This window comes from Camelus bactrianus, chromosome 27 (assembly GCF_048773025.1).
Source record: "Camelus bactrianus isolate YW-2024 breed Bactrian camel chromosome 27, ASM4877302v1, whole genome shotgun sequence".
In the NCBI taxonomy this organism is placed as follows: Eukaryota; Metazoa; Chordata; class Mammalia; order Artiodactyla; family Camelidae; genus Camelus; species Camelus bactrianus.
Window position 1 is genome coordinate 23,565,133 of NC_133565.1, and position 17,935 is coordinate 23,583,067.

At 38.7% G+C, this 17,935-nt stretch overlaps 1 protein-coding gene across 3 annotated transcripts in view; it reads left to right on the forward strand.

The window, feature by feature from the left end:
- Nucleotides 1-17,935, forward strand: part of AGBL1 (AGBL carboxypeptidase 1) — a 618,212-nt gene that overhangs the window by 414,995 nt on the left and 185,282 nt on the right. For all 3 annotated transcript variants that reach the window (XM_045522553.2, XM_074353945.1, XM_045522552.2), the window contains exon 22: nt 13,723-13,886. In XM_045522553.2, coding sequence (XP_045378509.2) covers nt 13,723-13,886 — 164 coding nt within the window. The remainder of the gene's footprint in view (nt 1-13,722; nt 13,887-17,935) is intronic.

Sequence of the window (17,935 nt, forward strand, 5' to 3'; positions counted from 1 at the left end):
GGAAAAAGCAGATGGTCCCCACGTAAACTGTGGTCTCAGGTTCTGGGGGATGATGCTAGGAACAGTGATGGTGTGATGGTCTTATCAGAGTGAAGGCTCCCCAGGAAGTCACTCTGGTCCCCCTGAACTGTCATGTTGTTTCAGCTCACTTTCTGATCAACTTGCTGGATTAGTCAAAGGAAGCTTTCTTTTGGGATGATTTCTCTCTTTTTTTCTGCCCAAGCACTGAATTTTCTTTCTTCCACTTCCACCTTCTATAAGAATTATATACAAGCCTACCTTATTTTACTGCACTTTGTTGATATTGTGTGGTTTACAAATTGAAGGTTTGCAGCGACCCTGTGTTGAGTGAGTCTGTGGGCACCCTTTGCCCAACGGCATTTACTCAATTTGTGTCTCTATGTCACATTTCGGTAATTCTCAAAATATTTCAAACGTTTTCATTATTATATTTGTGATCGCTCTGATCAGAGATCTTTGATGTCACTGTTGCAAAAAGATTATGACTCACTGAAGGCTCAGATGATGGTTAGCAATTTTAGCAGAAAGTTTTTAAAATCAAGATATGCACATTGGTTTTTTTTGGGGGGACATAATGCTATTTGCACTCTGTCGGGGCCCAAGGAGGGCCACCCCAAAATACGACTCAACAGCATATTGATTATTTTGAATTAAAATAACCTGAGAAACAGCCTGTGTGTGTGTGTGGTGGGGGAATATATTAAAAAACACTCTGACACCCCTCCCACTAAAAGCAGGAAATGCATCTCCCGTGTGAAGGGACTCCCCCTGCACTCAGAGGATAGGAAGCATCCTTACCAACAGGGTTAGGGATTCAAGGCTAAAAAAGCTGTATAGGCAAGCTTTGTTACTTCTCGGTTAGCCCGATACCCCAAGCACAAGCCCCTTTGTTTTGTTAAATCTTCACAAATAATTGCTTCTTTGCCTAAAAATGCTATATAAACAGCCTTCTTTGGTCACTTCAGGGGTCCCATTTCTATGAGACCTCCCTGTGTACAAACTGTTTTTTTTCCCTGTTAATCTGTCCTGTGTCACTTTAATTACTAGAGAAACCAAGAGAACTCAAGAAGGGTAAGGAGGAAATTTCCCCTCCCCGCAAACACTGAATAGACTACAGCGTAGTGTGGACATAACTTCTATATGTGCTGAGAAACCAAAACCTTGTACAAGTTACTTTATCTTGATATTCACTTTAGAGACTGGAACTGGACCCACAGTATCTACGAGGCAGGTCTCTCTACCAGGAATGTGACTTTTTCTCTCACCTCATTCGAAACTTTACGCATATAGATGAATAAAAGCTCAGGCTTCCCTTGCATGTTGGTGCTTAGCACTTTGCCTCTCTGTGTTTTATCCACATCAAGTCGACCAGTTTAAATCAGAGGAAAATAAAGAAGAAAGAATGAAAATGGATCAAAGATGAGTGGCATTTCTGTATGCATGTGTATATGCATATGTGTGTGTTATATGTGTATATTTGTGCTCTGTACAAATACAGCTGTGCTCTTGTGTGTAATTGTGCACGTGGAAAAAAATGCCTGAAGTTCCCATTTATGGAGCATCTACTCTGTGCATCTGCACAAAACGTGTGCAACTTATATTTCATTTAATCTTCATAAAGCACATTTAAGTGACAGGTAATATTTCCCCATGTTAAGGAAGAAGACACTGAGTTCAAAGAGGTCATGTAACTCGAACACAAGCATTGGGATAGGAAGTGGCAGAGCTAAGATTCACATCCCAGAGAGCTGACTCCCAGAATATCCTCTCTGCGCTGCTCAAATAGACGACTTGTTGGGGAGTATGTTCTGGAGCAATGCTGCTCACACTATCTGGTCCATGAACATTGATCCATCTGTTGCTGCAAAGATATAAGGTGCTCGTATCAGATTTATAAGCACAATCAGAGTGGTCCCTTCCTTGAAAAAGAATCAGGTGGACTAAACACGTGTGCTTGGTTTCATGACTGACATGTTCAGGCTCTTGCCTCTTCTTTCATCACAGGTAAGTGTTCACAAACATTTCACAGGCAAACACTAATGTGGGGACCATGCTTTGAAAACACTGGGCTTGAACAGTGTCATGGTGCCCTTACCCTCCCAAAACCATTGGCCATCCAGCGTGATCCATGAAGCCATGTCTGGTGGGCTCATCTCCTGGGAGACACCTCACGTATAGGAAAGTTGGGAGCTGCAGTGTCACGTAACATTATTCCGCCTTTTGAAAAGAATTTTGGTTTGTGTCCCATCCCCCTCATCTGAAATACTCTCACGCCTGTGGGTTAACAGCCACTGCTTATGCCCTCCACGTGAAACCCCTACCTGCCCCTTCACTATCCTGCCCTCCCTCACTCCTCTTGCATGATCCTCTAGGACCATATCGAGATTCAAAAACCACAGGGTACAAATCTGGCAAAGTGGAACTCTGCTCCATTGCTGGGATCAGGATCTGTTCTCATAAGTCATTGTCTTTTTCAGGTGAGTTTCTCAAAATATGGTCTATAATTCATGGGCAGAGGCGTGAAAGTATTTCAGTTCACTAACAATCGGCGTGGCCATACTGGTGCACACTGGTGGAATATCCATCCTCCAGGGATGGAGAGGTGCCCTGGCTTGTCATCATACAAGGTGGGCTAGGGCAGGTTTCAGGAACCAGGGGCAGAGCTAAGGGATCAAAGGGCCACGGTAGATGAGTGCTGGGGACAGTGGGTGGAAATAATGAAGGAAGGTGACAACCTAGTTGCCTAAGACTGGGCTTGTGCATGTCCCTGCTACCACACTTGGTGAGCCTTTTGGTTTCTTGGTGAAAAAGGAAATAAGAGAATTTGGCAAGGTAGGACTTATGGGGGCACATAACCTATATAGGAAAAGATGAACTCCAAATCTCCAAAAGCTTTCATTAAACAGGTATGTGAAGTTTAAAGCCTTGTGTATTGACACAGACATTTGATTAGCGTCAGGGCACCCTGATTCTACTGATTCTTCGCTACATAACCTTGTATAAGGCATTGTCAGTTTATGCATCTATAAAATGGAGAGTTAAGCTTGCTAAGAGTCCTCTCTGCTCAAATTCTAGCTGTCTAAGATACAGTCTCTGATTCGGGTTTACTTTCATATGCGTGGTGTAGAATGACACTGAAAGGCTATCACAGAGGACTTGGCTGAATGCTGTGTCATTCGTGGCTTAAGCACAAATTCACCAATGAAAGATCCAGGGAAGGTCCGGCATTGTCAGAAAGGACACAGTTGAAGTCCAGCCCACACCTTCAGCCCTGCTGTTTCTGTGAATATAGGGCCTTTTTGCTGTTACTAAGGAAACGATTGTCAGTGATGGATTAGGAAGCCTGGGCTGAAAGGACGGACACAGAGGGGCTTTGTACAGAGAAGTCTATCAGATGGAGTCTGGCAGAGACACCAACATGCTTTGCGATTGATTCGGTCCTCAGTGTGAAAGCATTAGAGTCCATTTGATGGGGTCGATAGGCAAAGAAGCCGAGGAGCCCCTCCACTGGCCCTCTCGCTTTCTTCTCTGCACCTATTAAGAGTTCACGGATCTGCATGGCTGGACTGGCTCAGTTTTAACTTCTCTGTTGGGTGCATGTCGAGACAAAGGCTGTACAAACTTAATTCAGCTCACAGCCTCTCCAAACTCATCTAAAACTCTTAAAGTCTCTGTCTCTTAACTCACACGGCCTCTTTGTAAAGATTCTGAGAAGGTTTCTAGGGACCCATGCCAAGGGAATAGATTTCTTGTTGCTATAGCTTTTCTAGACCTTAAGCTGAAGGATGTCTACCCTAGAAGGAAAATAGACACAGGCCCAGTGACCCGAAGGAACTCAGGCTAACGTGGAGGGTACCAGGTGATGCATATGAAGGAAGAAGCAGCTACTCAAGAAAGTCAGCATGCCTAACCAGCCTTTTCCTCTGCCTTTTGTTAAAATAGTTAATTTGAATGTAACTAATGGTTTATTAAAATGAATTTTAAATTTAATTTTACTTATACATTTTAAATCACACATTACATAAAGTAACATACTAATTCAGATAGACAACTCCTTCCAGACCAACAGGCATTGCTTAAGGAAGTGTAAGTGATAAAGCAATTACTTATTTTTCATGATTAAGAATAAAGTGAGGAAAACAGAGAAAAAAAATTAAAGCACGTACCCCCCTCATCATGCATTTCTAACTACTTCAAATATTTTAGTACCTATAAATCATTAAAATTTTTTTTGAATAAAATTGGGATCTCAATGAATATTACTACACTGTTTGCGTATTGCTTTTAAAACTATATTGTAAAAATATCCCCATGGTGTTGCCTAGTCAAAACGCGTCATAATATTAATGCTACATGATGTGCGTACGTTCAAGCTTATTTATGAGGAATATACTGGGTGTGCATTTAGGATTTGTCGTTGTTCATCTTATGATGATTTTAAGATTGGTTTCTGGAATTTGAACTAATTCCAAGAGCTTAAACAGTCTTCAGGCTTTTGAAATATATTTTCAAATTGTCCTTTGGAAATACCGCTACTGTATGTACTTCCCCTGATGAGGAACTGTTTATAGTGATAGTGTCTGTTTATAGCCCTGTACCAGTAGATCGTTAGGATTTAGGAATCAAGGGTAAACCTGAACTGAGAAGCAAATCATGCTATTTTACTGTTAAATTAATTTGCATTTTATATCAAGTGAAGTTTTTTTTCCTTTATTGAAGTTATGTTTACTTTGTTGTTTCATTTGTAATATTTCAGCCTATTTAGATATATCTCATTTTTATTTATTCAATCACTAATGTTTTCCTTTATGGTTTCTTTTTTGAGAATTTGCATTGAAAGAATGCCTGGTTTGGAGATGATAAAACACATAAACCTATATTTTATTCTTTATTACCATTCAACTTTTGAACATTTAACCCTTTAATTAAAATGAAATAAGTTTACATATTGGTAAGAATTTTGCCATAAATATTAACCAGTTGTTTTTGTTTTAACTCCAATGTAATCCATTTCTGGTGATTTGAAAGGCACCTTTATCATATGCAAACTTTCACATATTCTAACGTTTTGGTACTTTCTGTGTTCTTCCCTTGATCTATTGCCATATTTTGTGTAAATAATAGGACATTAAATTATGGTACTTGTGTAAGATCTTTTGCCTATCTGTAAAGGAAAACCTTCATTATTATTTTTCACTCTTTATTCCAGAATTATTCTTGGATATTTTTGCCATGTATTCTTCTAAAGTGAAATTAGACTTCCAATTCTGAAACTCCCTATTGCTGTTTTGATTTTCTGTGCTTTTATAGACTAATATGAGGAGAATCAATATTGCATGCTATTGGGCACACTTTCCCAGAATTCAACATATTTCTTCATTTATTTAAATTTTCTTTGTTATCTCTTGATAAAGTCCTGGGATTTATCATGCAACCCTTGGAGTATTTATTATTAATTCCATTCCTAGATATTTTATAGTTTTCTTGCTATTGTGAATTAAATTTTTATTATACTTAATAATTTATTTTGCTGGTTTATAGAAAGAAAATTGATTTTTTATATTTAATTTGTTTCCTGTCTACTTACTCAATTCTTGCCTTATATCTAATGGATTTTCTGTTCCAGCTGATTCCCTTGGTTTGTTTTAGTACATAATCAGTCCTCAAATAATGATACTGAGATTCCTTCCTTTCTAGTTTGTATGGCTCTTGTCTTTCTTACCTTACTGAATTGTTTGGAACTTGTCAAATGATCGTAAATAACAGTAGTGAGGTTAGGCCATCGTTTGAGCCATATTTTTAAACAGGACTGTGTATGCCAAGTCTGATTTTGACTATTGGTTTTATGTAAGCATTTGCTATTATTACTGATAATCATAAATGCTTGTATAATATGAAATGAGCCAAGTAGTAATCTAAATTTTTATGTATCTTAACCCACTGAATTCTCTCAGCAGATAGACAGTGTTATTATGATTTTTACCATTCCCATTCTACGGATAAGAAAATTGAGTCACTCAGATCAGTGATTTGCCCCGTGACCACACAGTCACTACATGGCAGCCCAGGGATTAAGAGGCTAGCAGTCTGGGCCAGGGCCTGTGTTTGCACACACCATGCCATGCTGCCCTTTCAGGTTTAGAAAGTGCCCTGGTGGGTTCATATACCAAGACATGTATCAGAAATGGATGCCTACATCCAGAAATTCTTGTTCTTTTTTCTCCTCTGCCTTTTGATCTCTAGGTATGTGAGTAGATTTATGTGAGTAGATTTCCCTAATGACACCAGACCCATGCCATTCTTAGAAAAACACTCTCTAGGTCATGCCGTATAATTGTTTGGCTGGATGCTTTATTTATGTGCTGTAATGATCAGTTTTTGGTACTAGGGTTATGCTAATATTTTTCTCATTTTTTTATTGTGTTCTAATTGACATATAACATTCTATTACTTTCAGCTGTACAACATAATGATTTGATATATGTATATATTGCAAAATGATCACCATAATGTCTTGTTAATATTCATCACCACACATAGTTATAATGTTTTGTGTGTGATGAGAACTTTGAAGATTTAGTTTCTTAGCAACTTTCAAAAATACAATACAGTATTATGAAGTATTGTTACCACGCAGTGCATTACATCCCCAGGACTTATTTATTTTGGAATTGGAATTTTGTAACTTTGGACCACCTTTACCCAGTTTGCCCACCCTCCACCTGCTGCCTCTGGTAACAACCAATCTGTTCTCTGTATCTGTGAGTTTGTTAGTTTCTTTTTAAAGTTCCACATATAAGTGAGATCATACAATATTTGTCTTTCTCTGACTTATTTCACTTAGCGTAATGCTCTCAAGGTCCATCCATGTTGTTGCAAATGGCAGAATTTCTTTCTATTTTATGGTTAACTAGTAGTCTGATATTTATATATAGAGATAAGATACATTTATACATAGATACAGATATACATAAAACATTTTCTTTATCCATTCATTCACTGATGGCTACTTAGGTTGTTACCATGTATGTATTGGTTATTGTAAATAATAGAGTTATATTAATGTTTTAAAAGAAATTCTGAAACTTTTCATTATCAGTGTGTGGTTTGTGTTCAATTCTTCCCCTTTTTTGAGTTCATCTTCCTGAGGCCGTCACACATAAACGTTTTGAGTCACACTATTGTCTCCTCCATCCTGTCCACTGTTGTGTCATGGTCTTTGGTACTGAGTGGCATGAGCCCATTTTAGGATATTTCATTTTGATTATTTATAGGGATCTTGATACTTTTTGTTTCTCTGTTTCTTTTCATTAATTAGATCCCATGTATTTGGTGAGCATGTTTGATCTGTAGACTCAGGTTTTTAAATTTTTTTCGTACAGGGGTGTTCTCTCTTCCTTTTCCTCATCCTCTTTTCCCTTTATTTCCTTTTCTTGGCATCTGTTATGACTACCATGTCTGAGTCTGAAATGCCAATATCACTTTTCCTAAATCTGTTCTCCAATTCTTATTTACATATTTAACCCATCATTTTTTATCTATTTTCCCTTGAGATAATGGAAAATTTCTCGAGGTGGTTTTATACAAAATGAATTTTATTTTCTGCATCAAGCCATCTGTGAATTCTTTCTATTTGGCTTTTAACTTAGAAATTATATTTTCAATCTCGATAGTACAGCTTCTTCCGAGCTCTTATTCTCTCATCATACCTTTTTCTGTATTTTCACCAGTGTGATATACTCTTGATTCTTTCTGAGGATATGAACAAGAAATCTCCATGATTTTTCTCATTTCTGGCAGGAAATCTGTTTCCAAAAATGATATTTGTTTGGTGTCTTCAGAGTGCCACCCTTCTTTTAACTGCGATATTTCTTCATATGTGTAACATCTTCCCTTTGTTTATACAGGGTGTTCAATGATGCCTAGTTTTATAAAAAAGATAGGCTTTGCCAGGAGTTGTTGTAGGCCTTTGGGAGCAGATATAATCTCTATCCACTTATACTTGGGTTTTGGGACACAAGCAGAGGTTCAAGAAAGACTTGAGGACAGAGTGAAGACTTAACTACACAAAGCCAGGACCTCCAGTGATGACCACTACAGTCGGTCAACTAGTGAAACCACAGTCTGTGAAGCAAGAAAGTGAGTTTGTATGACTTTCTTGGCCCTGGCTTTGGGTAGAGCAGGAAAAATGGAAAAGGCTTTATTCATAATTTCTCAACACAAGCTGTCCTTCTAGCAGATTTAGGGTCATAATTCAGTTACGCAATATAGCCCAGAAGGCCTCAAGCCAAAGCTTCAGCCTGTAGTGGTCCCTGGTGGGTTGTCCCCAAGTGCCCAGGAGAGAAAACACAAGTTCTTTCTGGAGACAAGAGCGTTGAAAACAATCTAAAAAGACTTTCTTTGAATTAAAAGAAAAATCAAGTTAGAATTTTTAAAAATCATAAAATATTGAGCAAGCAAGCCTGCATTAGACCTTAAACAGAAAAATCAAATGAATGAATGAATGATGTACACAAAGACTATATGCAGGAATAATCAGGTAGAGAATATAAAATAACTGTGTTCATAGTGTTTTGGAGACAATTTTTGAGATGGATGAGATCAATAGGAGATTCAGTAAAGCTGGCGAGAGAGTTATTAAAATAGAATATTGATAATGAAGAATATTCAGAATCACAATGATAGAAAAAAGTAAAAAATAAAAAAGTAAAGTTAAGAAATATGGAAGACAGAGTGAAATAAGTGTTTAATGGTAATGTTGGACTCATCTCTGATTTCATTGACAGGGATTGGGAGAGAAATAATTCCAAGAGATAATGGGTGACATGTTTCTAGAACTAATGAAAGACACCAATCTTCAGTAAGTTACACATAAAAGAAATAAAATAAATCTAAGTGTGCTTCAGAATATAAAAGATAGAAGAGCTTGCAAACTGCTAACTGAAGTTATACTAATTTATTGGCACACTATATGTAGCTTTTTAAAACATTTTTCTAAAAAGTAGTAATTTTTAAAAGCATTTTGTATGTGCACTTTTTTCAATTGAAGTCTAGTCAGTTTAGTGTTGTATCAATTTCTGTCGTATAGGTGTACAGCACAATACTTCAGTCATATAGGAACATACATATACCCATTTTTATATTCTTTTTCACCATAAGTTACTATAAGGTATTTAATATAGTTCCCTGTGCTACACAGTATAAACTTGTTATTTATCTATTTTATATATAGTAGTTAGTACAAATCTCAAACTCCCAATTTATTCCACCTCTTTTCCCCTTGGTAACCATAAATTTATTTTGTATGTCTTTGAGTCTGTTTCTGTTTTGTAAATAAGCTCATTTGTGTCTTTTTTTTTTTAATTCTACATATAAGTGATATCATATGGTCTTTTTCATTCTCTTTCTGGCTTACTTAGTATGATAATCTTCAGGTCCATCCATGTTTCTGCAAATGGCATTATTTTATTCTTTTGTATGGCTGAGTAGTGTTCCATTGTATATATATACCACAACTTCTTTATCCAGTCATCAGTCGATGGACATTTAGGTGGTTTCCATGTCTTGGCTGTTGTAAATAGTGCTGCTGTGGATATTGGGGTGCATGTATCTTTTTAATTAGAGTTCCCTGTGGATGTTTTCTTGATAATATTATAGAGCCCTTCCCTCCCAATGTTTGTGTATTATTAGCAAATCACAGCAATGTGTCTGAAAGTATATGTGACAGGTTTTCATTTCTAAGTCTTCACTAGAAATCACATCATTATGTGCTGTGTATTTTGCTTTTCCCACCTAATCATTAAATCATAAACCTTTTCCATATTGTTAAATTGTTGTTATAATTACCATTTTAATGACTTCATTATATCTCATAATTATTCTACTATAATTTCTTTAGCCTTTTTTCCCAATTAGATATTTAGAATTTTTTTCTTAACCAGTTATTTCAATATTTTGAATTTTATTTCTCTCAAATTTTAATTATTATATAAAACATTGACATAATATACATTTTATGCACATGGCTTCACTTTTATTTAGAATCAGCTCCTTAGAAAAAGTCCCCAAAAGTGATGCTATCATGTCAAAGTATCATTGTGTTTTGATACGTGCCAGCTCTTATTGTAAGTGCCAGCACTAAGTCTTATAAACAAGGCATTTTTTTAAGTAATAAAATAAAATATTTCCCATGTTTGTTTATCAATTATTTTTCCTCTTTTGCTCACCAATTATCACTGCTTATGCTTTATAAACTTATCTTTTGTGGATCCTATGTTTCTCTTACCAATACATAGTTTTCTGCAATAACAAATATTAAAATACGTAATTTTCTGTAATAACACAAATACTCTTCCCATATTGATGTTTCAAAATTATGTAAGGAGGAAGGTAATAGCCAGTTTTGGAGATTAAATGTACTTATGGATTTGATTTATTTGGGGATAGATTATCAAGAAAAGTTTAAAAAAAAAAAAACCTGTGAAGAATTGTGCCAGGAGTTTTGCTTATCAGTGTGATGAAAAGCTAGGAACCTGTACTTTCTAATAGCATTAGTATCTGGATATCGGTGTGACAGACATTGTTTGTTGGCTCACCAGACACTTGTTTCTAACACTCTTCTGTCTTATATGTCTCTTTTAAAAAGGATGAACAAGCTAAAATATTCAGTTACCAGATCATTGTAAAACTGGAGTAGGCTTTATTACATAGTTCTTGCCAATAAAATATAAGCAAGACTATACAGACATCTCTGCCCTCCACTTTCCCTTTCTCCTTCCGTGAATTATTTTGCACTGGCTGGAGCTACAGCAGCCACTTTGCAATCCTGATGAGAAAACTAGGAGAATGACAGATAAAGTGACCCTGATTTTGTTAAGACATTGAAACAATACCTTGAACAATGAACTTCCTACCCACCCCAAACTTATGATATGCAAAAAATAAAACTCCAATTATGTTTAAGCAACTATAATCAGGGTTTCTGTTCTTGGCTGTGGGGAAAGAATCCTATTTAACACATCTAAGCTGGGAGGAGAGAAAAATTGGGTCTCTGTTTTATTAAGACACACTTTTAAACTATCCCAAAGCCAGATTTATTTATAAACTTGCTGCTGTGAGTCCATGGTAACTGGCCAAAGTAGATAACAGGATTTCTAAATTTTATTTCCCTTTTCCCCAGATCATATCCAAAGAGTGAAGGCATCTCCTGGAGCAAAAGTAAAAAAGATTTTTAAAATATTTATGACATTTACCAATTGAAGAACATAATTTAAAGCATTCCTATACTCACTACCCAGAGAAGTGAAATTCCATTTAGCATTTACAGTAAGTATTCAGGAGATGCTACATCCATGCCTCTCCATGTCCACCCATTTATAACCATTTCTTATCCATTTATAATATATTGAGAACATGCCATCTGACAGGCTGTGTGTTCCATGCCAGGCTTGTAAAGAAACAGATATGCTCAGTCCCTGACTTTGAGGATTTCACTTCCAGGCTGAGTGTGGGAAGTAAGAGGAGGCCATTGGAATACACAAATATTTTTGATACTGTGTGAGAATACAAAGCATAGGGTACTAACGTGAGATTCACAGAAGACGGCAAAATGGAATAAGTATTACCCAAGACCCCACAGCCAGTAAATGGTAGAAGTTCCTTTATCTGAGGTCTTCTGGACCAGTCATTTTATGATACCAACCACTGGCGGAAATAAATAGCTGAGATATGGAACTATTTCTGCATTATAAAAATGCTACTATTTTGCATGTTGTTGTATAGAAGTTGACTGGTATGAAAGGATTGCCTCTGACCTATCAACATGGTGTGGGCTATGAGATTTATTTTCCCCAGGACTCTACCTTCTTTTGACCTGTTATGTGCTCTGCTGGATGCTGGGGTAACACACGTGTATCAGGTGTGCTGCCCCATTCCTAGTGGCTGGTTTCTTCTTCATATTCTTCTTGCTGCCAGCGAGGCAGCTGACTGAGGAGGAGGGTGTGATGTCCACTTCATGCCCCACGACCAGGCCATCCATTCTAGAACGAAGAAAAGCAGCCAGGAAGACACGTGGAGGAAAAAGTATCCGGTCTCAGCACTGCAGCACACGGAAAGAGACTGAGATTGTTCTCTCCGTAAAAAGGGATCTTTTCAATTGACTCTCGAGGAAAATGACTTGTTAAACATCTGTCTTTCCCCTCCCACGGCTGTTGTTTACAGAGGAACAGACTTCCCTTAACTCTGAAGTAATGTCTCCTTTCTTTAGGAAAACAGGTGTCCAAACATGCAGCAATTCTCATTTTTAAAGAGCTGAAATAAACTTGAAGCCCTTACACATTTCTTTATCCTTTTATCTAGAAATCTTTTGTGACACTTACAATTTCCCAACTTAAAACTTTGTTTTTCCGTGGGACACTGATGGCCAATCTTTTTTTTTTTTTTTTTTGCTGTCACATTCCTGTCTTCCATATCACTATTCTTTTGATGGAAAATCTATTTTTTTAAATATAATATCCAACTATTGATCTTTTTCATTTAAATGAAATGTACTGTATAAACATGAAGACTTCACAACCACGTTGAATTCTGTCATACTAAACATCTTTAATAAGAAGAAGAAAGAGAAATTGAGCTCATATTGATCAATATTCTGGGGATTTGAAATATTCCTTATCACTACATGTCTTAAGTATATGGCAGGAAGAATTATATTCCCTTTTATGGATGAGAAATTCAAGGCTAATAGAGTTCATATGCCATTCACATGATCAGAAAACAGTAAAATCAGGATTCGAATCCAATCTTTATCCAACTTCAAAAACCATGCATTTTTTGCCTAAGCATGTTCCTCCTAGTCTTCACGTAGCAGTTTGTTGAGCAGTTAAGTCAGAATCAACCTATGAGTCTCTATTGCTAACTAGCTGGGAGGCTGTGGATAAAGTATCCATTCTGTGCGTCTAAATCCCCTTCTCTGTGGGATGGCTACAATGACAACACCTATCTCCCAGGACTCTGGTAAAGAGTCACTGAGTTACTGCCTGTAAAAGAGGTCAGAACAGTACTGGCACATAATAAATGCTCAATACAGTTGCTTGTTAATTGTTATTATTATCTGTTACTTCGTGGGTAAGGACAAAGGGTACAGGTCATGGCTTCGCCTTCATGTGTTATCTCAATACAACTGAATAGGTGGTTCTAAATAAATGGTGGGTGTTTTTTTTTTGTTTGCTTTTTTAAGTTTTAGTGTTTGTACATGAAGGATTGTCCTCATTCTTTTCCATTGGTTGGTAAATTTATGGGAGAGAAATGGTATCTCTTAGTAAGATGGTTTACAAACTTTTTTTTTTTCCAGCTGTGAAACCCTTTTTAAAAATACAGGTGGAAGCACTGCTGCTGTATCTGGGGTGGGGGGAGGTGACTCCTGGATCTCCCTTTAGTACCCTCCTGCCCTTTAGTACCCCAAGCTGCTCATTATTGTCTTGGGGGTCCTTCCAGGAAACCCTGAAGGTTGATGTAAGGCAGACTGAGAGCCACTTATCCACAAAGCACACAACGAAACACATTGGACAGTGAGTGATAAACACTATTCATTCTTAATTTCTGTGACAGGCCTGTGTGCAGGAGTCCTTCCTCCCAACCTCAGATCATCTTCACTCTGTTTCCATCCTATACTCACGGTTGACTGCTTTGTTTAACTGACAGGGTCTACAGTTTGGTACCAGCGAACTGGAGGAGATGGGAGCCATGTTCTGCTTGGGCCTCCTCATCTTGGAACTCAAATCTATAAGCTGCAGCCATCGATTCCTGAGCCACGCAGCATCTCTCCTGAACGCTGAGGAAGAGGCTCTGGACCATCACCTCCAGAGGTAAGATGCTCACGGAGGGGAGGTGGGGGAAATTTGGACCTTTGTGTTTCCATTGGAGAATAACTCGGAACTGAAAGTCAAATGGACCTATGGGTCTTTGACAAATGGAAGATGTGGTGGAGCTGCCAAATGAAGGTAGGACAGTAGTGATTACTTACCGGAGCCAGAATCGGGACATCCTCACTTCTTGCTGAAGACAAGGAGGATGTGGCTTCCTTGTACACATAAGTGCAAATATAAAGCTACACATTTATAAATATGTATTTTTACTAAGTTTTGCTTATGGCAAAAAAAAAAAAAGAGAGATGCTGCTTAGGGACACACGCGCACATTTGTTTATGTTTGCCAGTTATGTGTTTATATGTGTACAGATATTTTGAAGTCATTAGTCAGCCAAAAGAAAAAAAAAAAGGCAATCTCATGGCTAATATCTAGGCACTTGGGGACAAGAAATGCTTTCATCTTCCCATTCTTAAATAGTAGCATTCCTTCTCAGAAGAGGAGAGGAACAGCCTAACGATGGATGATGAGTTCCTTGGCCCAGAGAACCTGTCTCACAACTGTGGCAGGGAGAAGATGGATCTCGGAGAACAGGGAGGGTCTTTAATGAATCAGGAGAGGGACAACTGTTATCCACACAAGCCCTTTTGATGCCCTCCACTGTAGACAAATACATTATTCAGGGGCTCAGAAGGGAAGATGTAGTGGCCATGGGAGAGAAGCGAGTGCCAAGGAAAGTCAGAGGAGTCAAAGCACATTAAGTTATTGCCCACGCTTGGAGCAAGGGGATGGAGGGGGGCCTGAGCTGTTGGGGGATGAAGCGCTGCTGGTAAATGAAGGAAGCATCTCGTCCTGCCCTTTGCGTCCAAAAATAGAAAACCGAGAACACTGTCAATTCCAGGGCCTCTTATTTCTAGCTCATTTTCATTTATTTTCTTCCTGCCGCTGTTAAGCCACTGTTCCAGTGTGACTTCTCCCCATATGGCCAGTCAAGCCTAGAAAGATCTAGCAGTGTAAATTAATGCTGCTCTGGAAGGCACTGGTTTCTCTGAGACGTAATTACCTAAGCGCAGTAATTAACTCGCTCTTCACGCTATGCTATAGATCATAGACGGTGGAGACCTCAGCAAATCCAGACCTCTTTCCTCCCTAGAGGTGCTGTGCCCAGTTCCTTTGTTTCGACATACACCCTTTTCCGTCTGCCTGGCTCCCTTAGACACTCCTCAGCGCCCGGAGGCTGGGTGCGCTCGGTGTCTTCGTGGTGTTTCAGCCTCTCCCTCCGACAGCAAACGCTCCCATCTGCCAGGATATGTATTTCAACTTGTCTTTTCGTCTTTGCCTCTGCTAAGCTATCTTGGGAGCAGGGATGTCTGCATTCTCTGTCTTTCTTTCCGTCTCCCCCCCCCCCCCACCGCCTCTCCTCTGCTGCTCGTTGAGAGAAGATTGAGCAGACCTGGCGTTGCTTGCTCTCCCTGAATTGATTGTGCCCGTCTGTTGGAGCCGATGCAGTGAGGATTAGTTGCCTGTAAACTGGAACAAGAAGAAATCTATCAAAGAAGTGCCTTTTCTAATTCGAGTCTAAAGAATTTGGTGTCAGGCTCCAAATACAATGTCTGCTGTGTGGGTGATTATGAGAACATAGCGTTACCTGCCCTCCATGCCATCCCACACAACTGACTAGTAATTTTTCAGTTGCAACCAGTCCAAGGAGACTGGAGGTTGAAATCCTCCTATGACCTCTGACCTTTCTTAAACTGGTGCAGCTTCTTAAGAACGGGATCCCTACACATAGCATGTGATAAATATGTGTGTTTTGAAAAGATTTCAGTTAAATTTGAGAGGCATGGGGTTTGGTGGAGAGCAGGAGGATGAACACTACCTATTTTGCCCAAACATTTGCATCATAATATATTTTTCTATTCATGGAAACAATTAATCAAAAAAAAAAAAAAAAAAAAGGTTCTTGCCCAAAGGACCTGAAAACAACATGGCTGAGAAGGAAACTACTCAGAAAATGTCTTAACCCAGAAAATACTCCTGCCAGTAAGGGTTTATTCATTAAAGGATGGCAGAGGGAAACTTAATAAAAAATAAAATAGTATTTATTGGTGTGAAACTGGCAGCAAGCTGTCTGAGTCACTTTGATTCCTTTGTGATGAATAGGACCAAATCATGGGGTGTGATAATCAGCAGAGTGAATCCTAGGAATTGTGTTAGCAACAGGGTCCTTATTATACTGCGAAGGTGTAACGAGTGTTTGTCAATACAATTCTCCATGTGCTTTAAAGAGGAGACCTCTGCTACCCTCCCTCTGACTCCTACTTCTTTTCCTGGGGTGTGCTGCCTTCACTTGTGATAACAGCGCTGGTTATATGCTTCAGGGAGACTGCACAGAAGAATATGCTAGAGAAAAAAGGGGCTCTTACCTGAAAGTCTGCCTTCAAGAAATGTGGGCTGTTGGTACTTTAAGGCTCTTAGGTCCCTCAGGCAGCCTGGACCCCTGGGGGTGATGTACTGGGAAGATAAAAGCATGGCGGTAGCTGTGGACACCATGTTTTTTGACAATAGGTTTCATACCTCATTTACCCCCAAAGCAATTAGAGTGTAGTCAACAGCCACAGAGCAACTCACCATTTTTCATGAGCAGGAAAAGGGCAGCGTGGTGGATGCTCGCCCAGTGGCCAGAGCTTAAAATGAAGTGCCTGCATTCCTTGTTTTGGTTTTTCTTTTACGGCTCTCTTCTTCCCAATCGCTCGTTTAAGAAATGTCTGCAGAGTCATTAAAGGCGTCTTTTGATCTTCTTTCCTCTTTCTTTCTCCTCCCTCTCAATCTCGTCCCTGGAAATAATTGTGTGCACTGCAGGAATGCTAAGCTGCCTCTTCAGGGGGGGCCGTTTATCCGTTGTGACGGGTCTTTTGCAAAGTCATTGAGCAGTTTTGCCGAGTCAGCTGCTGCTCATCTCGATTTGTATCCCTCCACTGCCTCTTGCTCTTAGCTGAGCAATCCTCTCTCCAGTGCCCCCCCATTAATAATGACAGAGGCTCAGAGTTTCTGAGCTGAGCCTTCGCAGTAGCTCAAGACCTCCCTTATTCCTCCAAATTACAGCCCCCTCGCATTAACTGTGCCTCCCCTGAGCATCGAGATCACTTAGTTTAGTCCTCACTTTAGTTTGATGAGAGAGACGACACTGAAAAAATAAAAATCTTTTGTAGACTTCAGAAAACCTAATTATATTTTTAATCATAAAAGAGACACGATCTTCATTTTTTTCAAAAAAAAAAACATACAGCTTTGTCTTTCTGAATAGTTTCGTTCTGAATGAGAAAATATAATTTGGAAAACGAACAAGTGAAAAAAACCCCACAAAAACAAAAACCCTATTCTTGTCTTGAGTCACCCATAATCCAACTACCTGCAGATAACCATTGTCAACATTTTGGTGACAATAGATTATTTTTTCACTTATGAGTAAATAGATACCAAAAAACCCCGCTAACGACAATATATAGGAGTTCCTTTCCTTGCAACTTTATAAATTCTGCTTTTTTTTTTTAAGAACAGGTTTTACTTTTTAGAGGAGTTTTAGTTTACAGCAAGATTGAGAGGAAGGTACAGATATTTCCCATATGCACCTGTTCCCCACAGATGCATAACCTCCGCATAATCGACATCCTCCACCAGAGTGGTGAATTTGTGACAACTGATAAGCTAACACTGATGCATCATATCACCCAAAGTCCAGGGTTTACATCAGGGTTCACTCATGGTATTATACACCTGATGGGTTTGGACAAATGTAAAATGATGTGTATCCATCACTGCAGTATTGTGCAGAGTAGTTCCCACTGCCCTAAAAAATCCACTGTGTCCCCTCTTTTCATCCCTTCCTCCCTGCTAACCTCTGTCAGCCGCTGATCTTTTTGCTGTCTCCATGGTTTTGCCTTTTCCAGAATGCCGTGTAGTTGGAATCATACAGTGTGTATGTAGTCTTCACAGATTGGTGTTTTTCTCTTAGAAATATATATTTTAGTTTCTTCCATGTCTTTTCC